Genomic DNA, 20,392 nt, shown 5'->3' with positions numbered 1-20,392 from the left:
AACGTCAAGGAAAATTTCTTACTTTGAGGAAGTCCCTGTATCTACGAGTGAAAACAAAATTTACTCGTAGCCCTGTATGTTGTGATTTAAAATTTAATAGAAACATAACCTAAGAAAAATTTGCAGCGTTTTTGTTTTGGTTTTGAAATATTAACGCATTAGGTAAGTCTTCGGCAAATGGGGGTGAAAGTGTAGCAGTCGAAGCCCCCCCTTTGGTTAATACAAAAAGACAACCAGATTTCCATTTACTAATGATGGACGACTGTGTCCTACCAGTTCTCTGTAACATTTGGGACGATTACATGATACAACCTGACGATTTGAAGAATGTAGCTCAAGAGTTGATTATTGAAACCTCCACAGACGATGATTTAGACAAAATAAAGCCAAAAACGTGTACTACCTGTTCCAAATCGTTCTCGAGACATTCTGCACTTTTATCACATTTAAAACTGCACATGCAGAAGAAGGATGATGATGACGACTGTAAGAAACGCAAGATAAGCTGTTCGAAATGCAAGAAAACCTTTCGGACAAAGAGTAAGTTAATTCGACACAAGTGGTTGCATCGCAAGAATCCATTTACGTGCGAAACATGCGCAAACTGTTTTGAGTTGCAAGCGGAGCTCGAAGACCACAGACTGTCATCACATCAATCGACGACTGCTTTCTTGTGTTGTGAATGTGGAAAGTGTTTTTCTAGCCGTCAAGGTTTGTACTTATCCGTTTGGTGTATACCACAATTAAACACGAATTCCAGGTTTATGGGCGCACAATCGTATGCAGCACACCTCGACGGGGTCTCACAAGTGCGTCGATTGCAACAAGACTTTTACCAGTAGACAGGGTTACTTAATACACAAACGAAAGCACGGTGACCAAAGGCCTTTCAAGTGCAAGTTTTGCCAGAAGGCTTTTCGCGACGGGGCCACATTACGAAAGCACGAACGCATACATACAGGCGAGAGACCGTACAAATGCCCATTGTGCTCGCGGGCATTCAATCAGAAGGTGGTACTTCGCGAACATGTCAGATGGGTGCATGTCGCAAATTGGGCGACAGCTCACAGTGTTTATGCCTGTTCCTTGTGCAGCACCTCGTTAACCGATAGAGATGATTTGTGTGCACATATTGTTAAACATAGCGATGCAAATGTATCGAAGCTGAAAAAGGAGCGCTCCACTGTTAATGAAGAATTAATATAAATTGTCCACTTTTGTTCATTATGATGGTATATTGATTTGAGGAGTTTGTTGAGTTACTAGAATTTTGTTCTTATTAATAGAAATAAAAGTTGTTTATTTTAGACCCAAAAAAGGCAAGCCTTTCGTACAACCCCAATTTTTTAACTCTCCAGATACGTACAGCTATACAAAATTGGCATTTTTTCTTTAACAGTATTTTAATTTTGGCTCGCCTTAGGGCTTAAATATTAATTTTTTGGAAGTTGTGCAATAATTTGGTCTCGATTTTAGAGTAAAACGAAGCAAATGGACTCTAATAGTTCTCATGGTACCTGTAGCATATTTGGGTTAAAAACTCGCATTAAATGAATTGACCAAGGTGACTGACTACCAATTTGAATTGGCACCATGAGATTTCTCGGCATCTTTGGAAATTTTTGTTTTTGTTCTCTTCATGGCATATTTTATATACAAGGTGTGTGTGAGAAATAAAGGCTATTATTGGTAATGCAACTGACACCTATCAACGTAGGCGATTTTAAAGGCTTATTTTCCGATTTATTTTATTTATTGACCCAAAACATTGTTTAAATACTTTAAACAATACCCAAAACAAAGCTTGTAAAGTTTGCGTTTTTTACAGAACGTTTGAACGAAATGATATAGAACTAGATTTATCCGTCATGGTACTCTAATGAATGGTCTCAACTTGTTTTAATTTTAGCAATGAAAATCAATAAAAACCTTATTTAATAGTAGGCCATGAATTCATGGAGATTTTGTTTTGTTTATTGTATCCAATGTAAGTAAGGCACCCGATACCAATCATAAGTATAAATTGTGCACAGGTCTTGTGCAGATAAAGCGCATTTTTTTAACTGGAACTGGATGCTGGAAGGGCATAGGGGGTGGGGGGAGTGCTTGCCAAAGGAGATTCTGTTAATTTTGTTCTTTATGTTATGCATAGACGTTTTCTTTCATTATGTGTTAGTCCTACCTGGGCGATATGGAAGTTCAGTTCTTCGGAGCAAATACCAGTGGCTGTTCCTTCCATTGTTTTATATCCATCAGTGAAGATGAATATGTCTAGTTAGAATGCCACATTCTCATCAAGAAAGATGAGATAGTTTTTCCCTAATTTGAATGTGAGTTCTATCGCCCTTCTGATATTAGTATGCAATTGCATCTTTCAGAATTTGAGAGTGCCCCACCTCAGTACCTCTGCCATTCACTCAATTAGTAATCTTCTACTTCATTGTCTATGTATTATACGTAATGTGTCCTACATCGTTATTGTATCACCTGCATTCGTTAGCAGGGCAATCTGTTTACGAGGTACCTACTGTAATTAATTGATCTACAGTGATATTCATGTAGAAGTAGACATAGGGATTTCCTATAGGAATTTCATATGTCTACTTTTACATGATAAAAAATCTCCTTAAAGACGCCTAGTTTTATGCAACCAAAATAACTTCTTGAAACAAATAAGGATCTGGCTGTCATATTAATTTCAATATATTGTTGCTTTAGCCATTGAATTTATACTTGAGCTTCACAGGAAATAAATATCTTAAGCTCATTTAACTGTTATCGGCACTATACCAATTGGAAATAATCAACTTTTTCTTCAGTTGAGTACATCGCACACGAACCGAAATTAGAATAGGGAAGTCATTTGTTGTAGGTAACGGGCGATCAAAAATGAGTTGCTGTCGAGTCGCCTTTGGAAGTTAAAGTTAAATACGATTTTCCAATTAAACAAAAATTTCAAAGGCGACTCGACAGCAATATTTTTGATCGCATAGTAGTTACTTTGGTTGCATAAAACTAGGCGTCTTTCAGGAGACTTTTTATCATGTAAAAGTAGACATAGGGAATTCCTACAGGAAAAACCTATGTCTACTTTTACATGAATGTCACTGTATATCAAATAAAAGGGTTGTGCGTATATCTTTAAGAAAAAACTGTCTAAAAAATTAATATAAATATAACCAGTATTTTCCTTGTACGCTTCCGTAGAAAATGGACAGTATTGTTTATTTTGATTTGAGCTGTAATATTTGCTGGTTGTTAAACTTAGACTATTGGATATACGTTTAGGATTGTATAATACTTCTTATGTTAAGAAATTGTGCATTTTCTTAAAGTTAACAATAAACAGACACGTCACTAACTGCTGAGACTCTGAAATTCTACCATATGATAGCACTAGCCATGATGGTAATGTGAAAAGTTTTCCCATATGCATTTTCATTTAAAAGTCTAATAACTGTAATGAAGTAGTAAGATCGAGGTTAATTATAATGTAATAGGTAGCTGCGCTCTAACTGCACCTATTTAAGTTCCTAACTATGTACATGTCTACTACTAAGACATTGCGACGCCTTTACTAATTAGATTTGCGTATCAACTACCTACAAATTTTATTACATAATAAACGATTATTAGGTGCAAATGTTACCCACGTTTTCTTTACACAATCCTTCATGAGCCCTTATTGAGTCTAATAACATTGTGATAATGTTTGCGAATGGAATGGGAGAGGCTGTGGGTTCGAATGCTGCCGTGGCTGGGAGGGTTTCCCTCAGTCACATTGTAGCTGCGCAAAATTATTACTTTTACAGAATCTACGGAGCGAATGCTAAATCCTTTCCTCTCAGCGCATAAATTACTTATGCAGGATCAAGTGAAAACGAACGAACAGTAGTTAAATAGATACAGGATACTTCTTTTCAAGTGGTTTTCCTGTAAGATGAAAAGTTCGTAACAGAATATTGTGTATAAAGAACAAAAAAGGACCAACAGGTGTTACTCAAAACTCCAAAACAATAAAGCTGCCATACAAAAAATAAACAAAATAGAAAATGTTTAATATAAACTATAAAGTATAACGTAAATATTGCACATCTCAATAAGAGAAGAGTCTCCCTTTCAATACCAAAGTCAAATTGCATTTTGTTTTCTTCAATATTTTTGTTTATGTGCCACAAAAGTACGCATCCATGTTGTGACAAAAAGGGCCCCCTTTACGAAAACAGTCTTCTAATGTTTGCTGTTGAAATGTCTCACTAAATTAGCTTTAGGACGTACGCGCGCCTTTTTTTCGCTGTGCACTCTACGTGTATGCTCTTTTAAGCTGTTTTCCCACCTTGTCTCAAAAGTGCACAGCTCACATTTATGTCGACGTAGACTGTGACGACCATTCAAATGAGTTACTAGACAGCCTCTATGTTTACTTTTATATTCGCAATGTGCACATTGAAATTCCGTTTGTTTCTTGCTCACGACTGTATCAATATTTTCCTCTGTTACTTTGTAGGTAAATGAGGGCTTCAGGGTGCCATGCCTTCTCCTTGCATGCTCATTTAAACTGCTCTTCCAGTTTGTTGTAAACTTACACTGTTTACAGGCATACTTCCTCAAATGATGGTATCTACTTATATGCTTCAAAAGAGCAGCCGTTGATCCAGATTTAAAGTCACAAAGTTCACATTTTATTAACTGAGTATCGTCTCTTTTTGTTATACCGTGCACTTTACTTAAATGCGACTTAAGACTACTTTTCCATTTTGTGGTAAAGTTACATTGCTCACATCTGTAGTGATTCAAACCATGACGGCCATGTACGTGAATTGATAAGGATGTCTTTAACACTGTTTTATAATTGCAATGTGCACAATAAAACTGTTCATTGCGGTCCTTGTTTGCTAATCTAATACGACTAGTAACCCTCGGCACTGCATTAGCACCATGGCTGCTGTTAATGTGCAGTCGAATGCTACTTTTCCATTTTGTTGTAAAAGGACACAGGTCACATTCATATTGATGTGCACCGTGCGAAGTGTGCATGTGGGTACGTAAGTAATACTTTGACTTGGTGCTATAATTGCACTGTGCACACTGAAATGGACGATGGTTGTTGGGTTTTATCGCAGATCTTTTCAAATTGAGTCTTCCACTTGATAATTGTGCCCCTTTTACTATATCATACACATACTTATGTGTACCATGTTTTCTAATGAAATGTTCTCTTAAACTATTCTTCCAGCTTGTTGTAAAATCACATACTTTACAACTAAACTGACACAATTTGTGACGACCGTTTATGTGAACCATCAGGCTAGGTTTTGATCTGCATTTGTACTTGCAAAATTTGCATTGGAATATTTTCAATAAATCGCAATGTTTTATGTGGTCGAAATACGAGCGCTTCAAATTGGTAGCATAGCCACACGGCGAACAGACAAATTTTCCTAAGCTCTGGGTGTCCAATTGTACTGTTCCACCACGTCGTTCAGTAGTAAATGATGGTTTTTCCGAAGCGTGCAACTTGCAGAAATGAGGTTGTAGACTAGTTTTCCACTTTGTTGTAAAATCACACAGGTCACATTTATATTGGCACAAACTATGGCATCCGTTTATGTGAATAAACAAACCGGATTTGGACTTGGCTCTAAAATCACAATGTTCACATTGGAAATTTTGTGATAAATCACATTGCTTCACATGATCGAGGTACCCGCTTCTCAGTCTGGTAACGTAACCGCATTGTGAGCATACAAATTTTCTCAGTCTTTTTAATTCCTTCTTAGCAGCGAGCAAACCTTGAGTAGCCTTTTCAGATTGAGCCGTGCTGGATGACTTCTGCAAGCTCTGCGTAAGCAGTGCAAGGTTTGTATTGCCATCGAGAACATTCTTTGGTACTTCGTTGGTGAGTAAAACTTGTTTCGAGAGAAATAAAGTCAATTCGGTTTCATACTCCGGAGTAACACTTTCGATTAAAATATCAACTTCGCCAGAAAGGAAACCTACGCGTTCTGGAAGCATTTCCTTCGTTAAACTTTAATTCCATCGGTAACTAACACTTACTGGCTAAAAACATTAAATAAAAGTTAAAAACAGAAAACGCCCCGGGATAAGCCACAACAACAAATAACAAACGAACTAATTTAGTGCATTTGAACTACTTTTGCAACCGTACCGGGATCATTCAGAAAAAATTGGTACAGATTTGTTTTTCCAAATGTTCTTATAGAATGTGGCCTGTAGAATCCATAATTTCAAACAGTTCCAAGATTGGGCTACTAGTTCAAAAGTTACAGCCCTTTGAATTTTCTTTCGAAATTGTTTTCTAGTCTATAACTTTTGATTGAGAAGTCTGATCGAAAAAGTACGAATTGTTTTGGATTCTACGCACCAAAATTAATAAGAAAAAGTGTTTTCCCGAGAAATTTTGGTGCAGTCGATTTTTGGTAAAAAAGGAAGGTTATACACTGCCTTTTTTGAGCCCCGAAAAAAAAATTGTCCAGATCGACCCGGAAAAAAATTTTCTTATAGAATGTGGCCTGTAGAATCCATAATTTCAAACAGTTCCAAGATTGGGCTACTAGTTCAAAAGTTACAGCCCTTTGAATTTTCTTTCGAAATTGGTCTATAACTTTTGATTGAGAAGTCTAATCGAAAAAGTACGAATTGTTTTGGATTCTACGCACCAAAATTAATAAGAAAAAGTGTTTTCCCGAGAAATTTTGGTGTAGTCAATTTTTGGTAAAAAAGGAAGGTTATACACTGCCTTTTTTTGAGGCCCGAAAAAAAAATTGTCTCAGATCGACCCGGAAAAAAATTTTCTTATAGAATGGGGCCTCTAGAATCCATAATTTCAAACAGTTCCAAGATTGAGCTACTAGTTCAAAAGTTACAACCCTTTGAATTTTCTTTCGAAACTGGTTTCTAGTCTATAACTTTTGATTGAGAAGTCTAATCGAAAAAGTACGAATCGTTTTGGATTCTACGCCCCAAAATTAATAAGAAAAGGTGTTTTCCCGAGAAATTTTGGTGTAGTCGATTTTTGGTAAAGGTTAAGTATTCAAATACCTTGCGAAGTATTCGAATACTAATATTTGTGAAAGTATTTGAGTTACAAATATAAATACTGCTTCCATAAAAGTATTTAATTACAAAGTATTTAAATACTTTAAAGGATTTGAATACTAAAAAGTATTTACAAAATCGAATACTGCCCAGCTCCGCTCACAACCAGATTTTATTCTCTACGGCACTGGTAAAAGTTTTACTGTAGCAATTAATCTTTTGCAATGAAATAATTAAACCTATACATACTACGGCTAGCTCAGTAATAAGCAAACCTTTAATTACTTTTACCTAGCAGAACGTTGGTTCTGTCTCTCCTCTTATAATCTGAAACTCAAAAAAGCTGATGCTCTAATGGTTGATCTTAAATAAATTGACGTGTGTAAATATATTAATGAAATTAGATCGCTCCAACTCCAGTTTTCTTTGCAATTATCGTAATTGAAACTACTGACGTAATTCCTCTAATAAATACAAGACAAATTTCACTATCTATATCATGATCATGGTTCCAGCCTAATCAAATATCAGGATTTTGATATTTGTTTTTAACTAAACACCTTGTCCAAATTCCTATTTAAAACTCCAATTTCTAGTTGGATTTTTGCTTGTGAAATGACACCGCAAATCAGAAAATCGGATAGTGGAACGCCTTCGGCAATACGATCGAACTACTTGTATTACCAGTTGAATTGGGTTACTTGCTGAACATTAATTTCGAAAGATGGTAGATACTTCAAGCTTACTTTGATTTAATGAGTTGCACTTTGAGTTATTCACAGTAATAAATTACCGATGTTCTGCACTGTAAATGTCAAAAATGCACCCTTGTTACTTAGGGTTTTAACATCCAACACAAGCTTGAACTAATTATCTTTAATCTTTTTCCGGGTAGCCGTTTTGTCCATAATTTTGTTCGCACTTCATATAAACAAATTAGATTTACAACTTTGCTTAATAAATTGGTTTTTGTACGTAACTTGCCACTACAAATGTGGCGCAACGGAAATGTTTTACACCTTGAACCCCAACGCTCTTGTAGTAACAATTTAAGTGCAAACACCCTAACCTAATCGTGGCAACACTGTGTTTTCTTGACTTTTATCTTCTTGATTCTTGGACACTTGTTTCATATACTAAAGTACTAGGTACTATTAACCCGTTGTCTATAAATTTAAATTTTTCTGTACGCGAAGAGTTAATGAAAAACAATTAAACCACGAATCCGGCTCCAAGGACCAATGCTTTATTTGCTAGATCTGTATTTTGAATTAGCATTTGCTGACTTATTAAAGTAGAGAGGATTCGACTCCAAACTGGATACTGTCCGTTTTCATAACACGTACAGCATATAGAGCCACAAACAACTCCACTTGAGTGTATTGAAACTTCCGCTTCATTCGTTAACATAATTTTCAGTATTCCGAGACATATTTGCAGCTGTGTTCCTTAGAACACACAATCGTATCTGGGAGTAAAATCGAGTACATATTTACATTGATTGAAACAAAGAGGTTTTACTTGTATTGCTGCAATTTTCTTTCAATTTCTATTATGTTAACTTGTTTTATTTTATTTTTTATTTTATTATACCTCTCTTGTTTTGGGCCCTCAACAGGCATGCGCCCAATTAGAGTGACCCGCATAATGCTATTTAGAGGTGCCTCTGCAGAAGGTCTTAAGATGGTCTATACTACTCCGGTATTATCTTACGAATTAGGAAAACTGCAGGAAAACCTAATTCGGAGTAGCCGGTAGAATGCTCGGAACTGGCCTAAGGTAATTTCCATCTCCGCCACAGATGAAAAATTCACCTCAACCCAGGTTCGAACACCCGACCTTCGGATTTATAACCCAATGCTCTTACCACTGAGCCATAAATCCGATGTTCGTACATTTTCCAAATGATTGGTTCGAATTGAGAAATGAGGAAGGAGCTAATAATGAAAATCATGAGCTTTGCTCCAAAGGTATCGTGGGTCAACAGAGTAGCTATGGACGTTTGGTTACATGTCCAGCGAAAATGAAACAGCAATTCGACCAAAATTACTCGTAACATCGAAGAGAATTAAAATCGTGCGTGATGATAAAACGCATAGATAGCCAAGCAATTGCTCGACTTAATTGGTATTGCTTGATTATTCGATTCAAAGTTCCGACTGTTCGCGAGATATTAATTAAATCAGCGACGGCGGTGACGAAAACCCAATTAGCATAACTATTGATAATAAGGTGTCTATGAATGGAATATTGAATTTAGGGCACAATTATCATTTTAATTTTTAATTAAACACCCCCATTGATACCGCAAGTAACTCGACGCAAATTAATTTAATGACGGGTGCGTATTCGTGTTTGTACGTTATACAATATGAGTTTAGATTAGATTAGTTTCCCTTTGTGTGATTATATTTAAGATAAATTACTGTTTATCGACGGTAATAGCATTTACGTAGCACACTGTAGAATTGCTTTCTGTATGACAAAATTTAGCTTATAGCTCTTTAGTATAAGTTTAGAAATCTATGGGTAGTACTTGATTGTTTCTGTGTCAATGGCCTTTGATGTTGAGACACATTAATTTTAATACTTGATAAAAGGAAGCTGATTTTTCATAAAAAAAAGGATAGCAAAGGTTTTGGGTGCCACTTTCTTCAATGAAATAAGAACAACTATTATTGTGTAATTTAATAATGATCATTTTGTTCGCAGCTCAGTTGGACAATGAAATGAAACTTCGGGAAAGGGCTCTTGTTCCACGGGTGCTGGATCTTTGCAGTGAAATATTTTCCGGACATGTAGCTTAAAGAGTTTGTCCTTAAAATATAGCAGATTGAAAGTCACGATAGAATTGCAGTAAAGGATGCACAGCGAAATTAGTTCGAATATTGGATACCAAGTCCAAAGAACGAATATCAGCATTTTGTGAGCGACCGACAATGTGTAACAAATAATAAATGCGGTACACAAACTTAATGGCAACTGTGAACATTCGACAGGCTGTCCATCGGTTTTCCTCAAAACGTTAATAAAACGAGCAATGATAATGGAAACTAATAAAAAAGCTACCGTTACGTATTGCCCTCTCATAATTTCCGATTCGAAGTCATGATTAAAGCACTGATGAGTGATTAAAATGATTAGTAAAATTAACACAGTTCCCCAAATCATGACTAACACGAACTTGAAGTAAATCCCTACATATTTCTTAAATTTTGAAAAATATACGAAAAGATACCAAGTAACAAGAATGATAAAAACGGACATAATAGTCATAAAATGTATTACTAATCCCATTTGGAGTAGGAAACACGATAATCGCGAGGGTATGGTGAGGTGATCCAGAATTGACGCTAATGTGTAACCGGTAGGCGCCATTAGTATTCCACAAAGATCCAAAATTGCCCAGTTCGCAATTAAGATATTTAGTGGGGTTCGCATTTTCTTGAACCACAACATCGTGCAGACAATTGCCAGGTCGGCCAAGAAACCAAATGTAAGGCAAACAAATAGAATGATTCTTTGTGTTTGAACCTCACTGTTTTTATTCGTAGCTTCGGTCATGCTTTCTGCACTGGTGAAGTTCAGTATCTCTTCGTAGTCTATTGATTCAACTAGCGCCTGGAACAAACAGTACCAATTAGTAATGGTTCATCCAAACCTAAAAGCAATCCTAACAGTCATTTAATCCCAATTAATTGGTCGCAAAGACTATAACTAAAGGACATTTTTCAATTTCCACTACAAATGATCTTTGGAATTCAATCGAAATAAAAAAAAAACAGCAATTGAGCGAATTGGGTATATTTTACTTTAGTCTTCTGATTATATCATCCCTTAAATATCATCAGCAAACTCATTTGTGCCTAATGTACATTTGCTAGCTCGAGCCCTAGCCTTTTTAAGGGAATCAAGGTTTCTGAAATATTTATTTTGTGGTCCAGATGATTATGAACTTCAAAAACAACTTCCTCCAAAAGTGAAAAGGAGAAGTCATAAGTTTTAATGTATTAGTTTTTAAGATTTTTTTAATGATAAATTACAAGAGAGCTTCTTTATTTGGTTATTTATCTATACTACTGCTTTATTATTTTACCATTTACCCTTTCTGATTAGTGCCAATTGAGATCTATACCCAAGTTGCTTTAGACAATCGCATTTTAAGTTGACTTGACAGCCAATTTCCCCTATTTGATTTGAGCTTGACTTTCGAAAATCGTTCAGAAATATTACCAAATAAGAATAAATTAACAGTACTTACATTTTATGTTCGTGATGTTATACAAAAACCTAGAAGGGTCTCAAAATTCAATTATCAATTCCGCCTACAAACGAATACAATTACGTTATTAATGCTCCAACTATTCTCAACCTACGAGGCCTAATAAACAAAGCAAATACAAAGATTCCAGAGCTCATGCCGAATGCCCCGAATGAAGTCTTTCATTGGCGAATAAAAATGTTAGGGAAAGCATGCTGATTAATTTTTATAAATTTATTTCGGAACCTACCTCTTTTTTTTACACGGGAAAGCTCTCAGCGATCACTTTCACTTTCAATTTGGTAATGAAAACAGCGAACATATGTGTGGATGACGCATATGGTGCCTGTTATGAATTAAGCTTGTGATGAAATTATTAATTTAAAGCTCATCTGCAAACGCAGCCCAGTATCCAATTACTTGTTACCAATTTTATTTTTCCTTGTAAGTGCATGTGTCCCGAATTGCCATATTTAGATGCGACTGAACAACTGTCGTCAATAATAGATTATTTTTTTGAGGGTAAATACTTTTTTTTATTAAACCACAATAAGGGTTGATTTTTAAGGGTTGAAATATTCTGAAATAATGTTCCAAAGCATCTAACAATCATTACTCAACTCATCTGAACCAAATTTTACTCACATTAAGCTTTAATATGTAGTTTTATGGGTTTTGGAAAGAGGGGTAGTTTTCACCCCTAAAAAATGTAGAACGCCCATCGGCATAATATAGATTTTGAAGTAGAGGGTAAATTGAACATAATCCCAAACTTCAACAGTTCCAAGATTGGGTTACTAGATCAAAAGTTACAGCCTTTTGAATTTTCTTTCGAAATTGGTTTTTAGTCCATAACCTTTGATTGAGAAGTCTAATCGAAAAAGTATGATTCGATTTGAATTCTACGCAAAATTAATAAGAAAAAGTGTTTTCCCGAGAAATTTTGGTGTAGTCGATTTTGGGTAAAAAAGGAAGGTATTACACTGCCTTTTTTTGAGGCCCAAAAAAAAATTGTCTCAGATCGACCGGAAAAAAACATTTTCTTATAGAATATGGCCTGTAGATTCCATAATTTCATACAGTTCCAAGATTGGGCTACTAGATCAAAAGTTACAGCCCTGAATTTTCTGTTTGAACCTCATTGCTTTTATTTGTAGCTTTGGTAATTGGCCGTAAAGACTAAAACTAAAGGACATTTTTCAATTTCAACGCACCAACATTAATAAGAAAAAGTGTTTTCCCGAGAAATTTTGGTGTAGTCGATTTTTGGTAAAAAAGGAAGGTTATACACTGCCTTTTTTTGAGGCTCCAAAAAAAATTGTCTCAGATCGACCGGAAAAAACATTTTCTTATAGAATATGGCCTGTAGATTCCATAATTTCAAACAGTTCCAAGATTGGGCTACTAGATCAAAAGTTACAGCCCTTTTTTTGAATTATCTTTCGATTGGTTTTTAGTCCATAACCTTTGATTGAGAAGTCTAATCGAAAAAGTATGATTCGATTTGAATTCTACGCACCAAAATTAATAAGAAAATTGTCTCAGATCGACCGGAAAAAACATTTTCTTATAGAATATGGCCTGTAGATTCCATAATTTCAACAGTTCCAAGATTGGGCTACTAGATCAAAAGTTACAGCCCTGATTCTTTGTGTTTGAACCTCATTGCTTTTATTTGTAGCTTTGGTAATTGGCCGTAAAGACTAAAACTAAAGGACATTTTTCAATTTCAACTACAAATGATCTTTGGAATTCAAGCGAAATAAAAAAAACTGCAGCTGAGCGAATTTGTGTTTATTTTACTTTAGTCTTCTGATTATATCATCCCTTAAATATCATCAGCAAACTCATTTGTGCCTAATGTACATTTAGCTCGAGCCCTAGCCTTTTTAAGGGAATCGAGGTTTCTGAAATATTTATTTTGTGGTCCAGATAAATATGAACTTCAAAAACAGATTTTTTAAATGATAAATCACAAGAAAGCTTCTTTATTTGGTTATTTATCTATACCACTGCTTTATTATTTTACCATTTACCCTTTCTGATTAGTGCCAATTGAGATCTATATCCAAGTTGTTTTAGATAATCGCATTTTAAGTTAAATACTGGGTTTGACTTGACAGCCAATTTCCCCTATTTGATTTGAGCTTGACTTTCGAAAATCGTTCAGAAATATTACCAAATAAGAATAAATTAACAGTACCTACATTTTATGTTCGTGATGTTATACAAAAACCTAGAAGGGTCTAAAAATTACAATTACTTGTTACCAATTTTATTTTTTTGTCCACATAAAAGATTAATGTTGATACAATTATTATTCTCTAACCTAATAGATTAGTAGTTACAATTATCTCGCAAACTTCCAATGTTACATTAGTATCCTTTACTTCATTAACCTACTATCATTAAACTGTAAAATGTGAAATATAATTTGTAAAAACTTTTAATTCGATCATCCACAACACAGTTTACTTATTTGTTCGCAATTCTTCAGTTGGGCAATGAAATGAAACTTCAGGAGACTGTCCTCGCTCTATACGTTCGCCCTCCACGTGTGAGCGTTCAATTTCTCGACATTTACGTTGAAGGATTTTTCGAGCATGCAACTGAAAGGGTTTATCATAGTAAAATAACACACTGAAAAAATTGCCAAGTTTTATACTAGAAAAGAAATGTCATGTAGATAAGGACAACGGGTTAATTCAATGAAGCAAATACTTAAAATTCAATTTTTTGAGGCGATAATGCCCTCAATGTTGTAACAACCAACTGGTTATTATTTTTTTGTCCACATAAAAGATTAATGTTGATACAATTATTATTCTCTAACCTAATAGATTAGTAGTTACAATTATCTCGCAAACTTCCAATGTTACATTAGTATCCTTTACTTCATTAACCTACTATCATTAAACTGTAAAATGTGAAATATAATTTGTAAAAACTTTTAATTCGATCATCCACAACACAGTTTACTTATTTGTTCGCAATTCTTCAGTTGGGCAATGAAATGAAACTTCAGGAGACTGTCCTCGCTCTATACGTTCGCCCTCCACGTGTGAGCGTTCAATTTCTCGACATTTACGTTGAAGGATTTTTCGAGCATGCAACTGAAAGGGTTTATCATAGTAAAATAACACACTGAAAGTTACAACGGAATTGCAGAAGACGAAACTCGCCGGAATCATGTTAAATGGAGGATTTTCTAGGCCCAATAATGGCATTGTTATGGAAGTAGCTACTCCTAAAGCATTGCAAACCATAAATGCGGTGCACAAAGTTAAGGACAATTGTGAGTGCTCGAGTGACTGCCCTCTGCGCTTTTTCAAAACATTGACAAAGTGTACAGTGATAATAAAAATTAACAATGGCGCTAGCATTACAGAGCATCCCTTTTCGGCGTTCTCATCGAATTCGGGATCTAGACAACCTGTACTTAGAATTATAAGGAAAATTAAGAGAATTCCCCAAATTATTGCCATCATGACCTTGTAGTAAACTCCAATCCATTTTGAAAATTTCGAAAAGTAGGCCATAATACACCAAGATCCAAAAATTATGAAAACGGACGCAATTATCAGAAAACGTAATATAAAACTCATTTGTAATAGAAAGCATGCGTTCGTGTCACTCAATATTGATACTAATCTGTAACCGACAGGTGTCAGCACGGCATAAATATCCAAAATTGCCCAGCTAACAATAAACATATTTGGCGCGGTTCGCATCTGCTTAAAACACAACATGGTCAAGATAATTGCCAGGTCGGCGAAGAAGGCTGCAGTAGATAATGCAAATAGTATTAGGTGGTCTAGTGCGATGCGATCCATCCATGAGTCTTCGAGTCCGGTTGTAGGTTCTGTCTCGCTATTTACGCTGGTGTAGTTCATTATATCTTCGTAGTCTATCTTCATTTTTCAACTTCTGAAACAATTGATCTTAATCAGACTTCAGATTCTACGCTACACGGAAATTAGGGTAATCGAAATGGCCATTAAAATAGCAAATAAACACTTTTGATGCAACCAGTAAATTGTCAATTGCGGAAGTGGGGCCAATTTATCCTTAAAATCAAAACTTGGCTTGATTTCACTTGACTGACCCGCTCCCATCGCCTTTGCATTTTCCTTAATTGAAAATATTGATCTGAATAATAAAAATTCACTACTGCTGACTACTCTAAAATACAGCCCCCATCTCGTGATCAAGTATCAGAAGACTAAAGAAAAATTCCAAGTTCCTTTTTGGTAATTATAATTATGAAGCAATATACATCTGTTCATCTAAGTAATTAGCCTCGTTAATTTCATTGATGGTATTTTTGACTTTGTAGCTTGAAATTGAAAACAGGATCGCTTTTGGAATAAATAAGGAAGTCTTGCACCAATTGCAGGTAATTTGAAATACTTTGAATCTTCGGTAGTCGGCAGGACGGTTTCGGCTTCGGTGGAATAGAAATTTACTAAAATAATGAAACTCGCATTTACCTTGGACACATTCAAACTCGCGACAGGTTTCCGAAAACGCGAATCGGGCTATTGTTTATGCAGACCAATAAAAAGTGAAACTGCCACTGCAATATTTCTGTTCCGCTTCCCCAAAATGCTTAAATGCAATTTAATGTCTACCGCTTAACACGGGTTTTGTTTACTACACAATTCGCTTCGAAATGAGGTTACTAACCCGGCGATACGATTATTTTTGCGATTTAAAATCCACTTCCAAACTCCTTTTTCGTAATTAGTAATTTAGTGGAAGATAAACCACAAGCTGTGCTCTAATTTAACGTAGCCTCGTTAATAGCGTAGGCACAGACGGAAAGTGTTGCCAGTATGTTGATGACTTGTGTATATTTGAAATCTCAAGAAAAATGCAACCCATTTTTAATCAGTCACCAAAACAAAATGCCTCCAGCTATGTAGGCACCACATCACGACCCCTCTCCTACTCCCTGTGTGGATTTCATTAGGTTTCTGAGCATGACAATGGACAGTAAGCTGACTTGGGTGTCGCACATTAGCGACAGTATTGCAATGAGCTCAAATGTTTGTGCTATATACAAAATGGGGTGCAAATGCAGATGATCAAAGTATATAAATGCCTTGTTGATGAGATTTGTGGAATAAATAAGGAAGTCTTGCACCAATTGCAGGTAATTTGAAATACTTTAAGAATCTTCGGTAGTCGTCAGGACGGTTTCGGCTTCGGTTTATCTCGACCACCACTAGGAGATTATCAATCTTTGCTCCTGTTGAAGGGCCGTTGCTAATCAGGCGTAATCAGCCGGAGAAAACAGAAAACTCTAGGGCGCGTGCGGTCAGTCATTGGCGAATAATCTAAGACAGAATTAAGGCACACGGAATCGGTATCCATTTCCCAAAGCGGGAACGGAAGTACAAATTAACTAACGGTATCTAACGGGATACACAGATTAGCCATATTCCTAGGAATACAGTACACACTAATTCAGAGCTGGGCAGAATACTTTCAAAAAGTATTTGAATAGTAAATAGTAAATACTTTACACAAATTAAAGGTATTTGAATACTAAATACTTTTACGTCCAGCACAAGCTAATACTAGATACAGATACATTGAAAAGTATCCAAATACTTTAAAAAATAAGTATTCAAATACTTTAGAATGTATTCGAATACTTTCAAAGGTATTCGAATACTATAAAAAGTATTCGAATACAGTAAAAAGTATTCAATATACTTGTCACTCAAATACATTAAAAATTTAAAATAGTATACTAGATAAAAGTCTTAACACTACTTAAAAAATCAAGTATACTTTGTATGGGGTTAGCTTTTTTTATATTTCTATTGTTATCAAAATTTAAAGTAAAAGTATTATTATTATTATATTATTATATAGGAGGTACCTACCAGGACCTTTCTTATACCAGTTATATCCTTAAGAATACGTGTACCAGTTTTCAAAGCGATCGTACGTCGTGCACATGATACGTACGCCTTTCTGAAATTAATCCTAGCGATTTTGGAACAGATTCATTTTTGACCATCCGTTTGTCCGTGTGCATGATAGTTTGTTTAGAAACGTGCGATCGCTTTGAAAATTGGTACACAATGGTCTTAAGGATATAAGAAAGGTCCCTATTGTTTTTAAGTTACGTGGACTATCGAGTCAAAAAGTTTCACTCCAGGATCGTTCGGTATTCAGTTGTATCGGATTTTTATATTTGATTTTGTGACAATGGAAACTTTTCCTAAACATTTCTAAATTGTTCTCAAATATTTGAATAACTTAAAAGTACTGCCTTTTTTTGAGGCCGGAAAAAAATGTCTCAGATCGACCCGGAAAAAACATTTTCTTATAGAATGTGGCCTGTAGAATGCATAATTTCAAACAGTTCCAAGATTGGACTACTAGTTCAAAAGTTACAGCCCTTTGAATTTTTTTTCGACATTGGTTTCTAGTCTATAACTTTTTATTGAGAAGTCTGATCGAAAAAGTACGAATTGTTTTGGATTCTACGCACCAAAATTAATTAAAAAAAAGTGTTTTCCCGAGACATTGATCCTTTGTTCCTTTGAGAAGAACCGTGGTGTAGAAGGAAAAACGGGATAATACAGGGTGTTTTTTTGGGAGCTTTAGTTAAAAGTTTCTGGGAAAGTAAAATAGGTAGGATTTTGAAAATTTGTACTTAGGAGTTACTCTGAAGGCCGAATGGATGTAAAATATGTTCAAAATAGCCGCACTTCCGGAAACACCGGAAGTAAATAGTAACTTCGTTATTTTAAATGGCAACCCCTATTTTTTATTGCATTTTTGGATTGTACGTGAAATTTCAGTTCTTTTGATACCCACATGTCCCTATCTTTTAAGTTATTTTGACTTTAAGAAAAAAAATGGCGGATGCAGATGGTACCTTGATAATTGATTACTTGAAAAAGGTTATAGTCATGGCAACCCATTTTTATCAGTGCATAGAGAATGAATAGGGCTTTCTTTTACTGTACTTAAAACAAAGTTAAGTTGCGTACAACCGCACCTATGGGGATCCAAATTTAAGAAACTTCAAAGTCTATAAACTCAGTTTTTTTAAATGGAATGACCATGTTCTTAATATTGCATGAGATAGAGAATCGAAATTGGCATATTTTGATATTACATGTTCCAATAGCTATCTTTAACAGTTTCTGATTTATTCCCATTTCATTGAATTGATCTCGGAATTGATGCCATTTTTTTTCGCATTTTCTTTTTAGTAGTTGGCCATGATTTTATAACAATCGAATTTTAAACAAATCAAGGAATGGATTCTTTAATACCACTGATTCTAGTTCTAGTCTAAATAATTCATTAATAAATAACTCATTTAATAGGATATAGGACAGAAAATTTTTGAAAAATCTAAACAGAGTCGTTCAACTGAATTTCTTAAACAACGTATAAGTCTGGAAATTAAGAGAGGTAATGCAATATCTGTTCTAGCAACAATTCCATACCAAAAATGTTTCAACAAAGTTTTTTATATTTTGCATTGAATTTATTTTGTTAATCTTGCATTTGCAATTCAATTCATTTTCTTAAATATTCTCTTGTAGAGCTTTGTATAACTTGTGCTTCAACGGTTTGTAGTGCATTAGGGGTACAAAATTTCAAAAATTCATACAATTTCGTTCTAGTTTTCGAATGAATGTACGGAAAGCACGCGCCGCGATTCTACCCATTTCACCATAAATAACAATTAAATTCCAAAATAGGTGAAACCACTGCGAGTCATTTTTCGATTTTTGAAAAACTTATGTTAACCTATAACAGTGGGTGATGGATTAGTGTCACTAGATTTGTTAATTCAATTGTTATAGAATCATGGCCGACTACTAAAAAAGAAAATCCTAAAAAAATAGTGTCAATTCAATAAAATGGGAATAAGTCAGAAACTGTTAAAGATAGCTATAGGAACATGTATTGTCAAAATATGCCCATTTCGATTCTCTATCTCATGGAATAGTAAGAACATGGTCATTCCATAAAAAAAAACTGAGTTTTTAGTCTTTGAAGTTTCATAAATTTGGATATCCATAGGGGCGGTCGTACGCAACTTAACTTTTTTTTAAGTGCACTAAAAGAAAGCCCTATTCATTCTCTATGCACTGATAAAAATAGGTTGCCATGACTACAACCGTTTGCAAGTAATCAATTATCAAGGGACCATCTGCATCCGCCATTTTTTTTCTTAAAGTCAAAATAACTTAAAAACCATAAATGGTAGATATCGACATATGGGTATCAAAAGAAGTGAAATTTCACGCAGAATCCAAAAAAGCAATAAAAAATAGGGGTTGCCATTTAAAATAACGAAGTTACTATCTACTTCCGGTGTTTCCGGAAGTGCGGCCATTTTAAAAATATTTTACATCGATTCGGCCTTCAGAGTAACTCCTAAGTACAAATTTTCAAAAACCTCTACCTATTTTACTTTCCCAGAAACTTTTAACTAAAGCTCCCAAAAAAACACCCTGTATAGTGAACAAAAATGGTATAGGTACCTGAAATTCAATTTTTTGATGCGATGTTCCCTTCAATTTTGTAACAAACAACTTTGTTTTTTATTTTTCCTTCCACATACTGATACTAGTAACAATTATCTCTGTCAGGTGACTTTAAAAATCGTAAACAATGCTACATCCGCAATCGTTATTGAAAAGAGACGAAAAGAAATAAAATATGCAATTTTAATCACACAGCAGTAGCACCTACCATATTTAAACTGTGAAGTTTGAAATTATTTGTTCGCAATTCTTCAGATAGACAATGCGATGAAACTTCAGAAAACGGTTCTTGCTCTAGACGTTCACACTCCTCGGATGAGCGTCCAATTTCTCGACCTTTACATTGAAGAATTTTTCGAACATGCAACTGAAAGGGTTTATCATAGAAAAATAACACACTGAAAGTGACAACAGAATTGCAGTAAACGAAACAGGCCGAGATGATGACAGGTATCGGATTCCATAGCCACAAAAATTGTGACATCGCGTAAGTACCTAATGCGAAACCATGGCAGAGGATGAATGCAGTGCACAACGTTAAGGG

At 35.0% G+C, this 20,392-nt stretch overlaps 2 protein-coding genes and 1 long non-coding RNA gene across 3 annotated transcripts; 1 reads left to right on the top strand and 2 right to left on the bottom strand.

The window, feature by feature from the left end:
- Window positions 1-64: 64 nt before the first annotated feature.
- Window positions 65-1,339, top strand: LOC116175736 (gastrula zinc finger protein XlCGF42.1-like). Its single transcript, XM_031494005.1, has 2 exons — window positions 65-711; window positions 761-1,339. Exons 1-2 carry the CDS (start codon window positions 252-254, stop codon window positions 1,204-1,206), a joined length of 906 nt encoding a protein of 301 aa, XP_031349865.1. The 5' UTR covers window positions 65-251; the 3' UTR covers window positions 1,207-1,339.
- Window positions 1,340-4,062: 2,723 nt separating this feature from the next.
- On the bottom strand, window positions 4,063-6,102 carry LOC116177418 (zinc finger protein 425-like). Its single transcript, XM_031496390.1, has 2 exons — window positions 6,058-6,102; window positions 4,063-6,005 (listed from the first exon to the last, which is right to left on the bottom strand). Exons 1-2 carry the CDS (start codon window positions 6,068-6,070, stop codon window positions 4,231-4,233), a joined length of 1,788 nt encoding a protein of 595 aa, XP_031352250.1. The 5' UTR covers window positions 6,071-6,102; the 3' UTR covers window positions 4,063-4,230.
- Window positions 6,103-9,732: 3,630 nt separating this feature from the next.
- LOC116176706 lies at window positions 9,733-11,669 on the bottom strand. Its single transcript, XR_004146494.1, has 2 exons — window positions 11,571-11,669; window positions 9,733-10,680 (listed from the first exon to the last, which is right to left on the bottom strand). It is a non-coding gene; the product is annotated as an uncharacterized LOC116176706 (long non-coding RNA).
- Window positions 11,670-20,392: the final 8,723 nt, after the last annotated feature.

Source organism: Photinus pyralis, unplaced genomic scaffold (assembly GCF_008802855.1).
Source record: "Photinus pyralis isolate 1611_PpyrPB1 unplaced genomic scaffold, Ppyr1.3 Ppyr1.4_LG7, whole genome shotgun sequence".
NCBI lineage: Eukaryota > Metazoa > Arthropoda > Insecta > Coleoptera > Lampyridae > Photinus > Photinus pyralis.
This window is presented reverse-complemented; position numbering and strand designations above follow the sequence as displayed.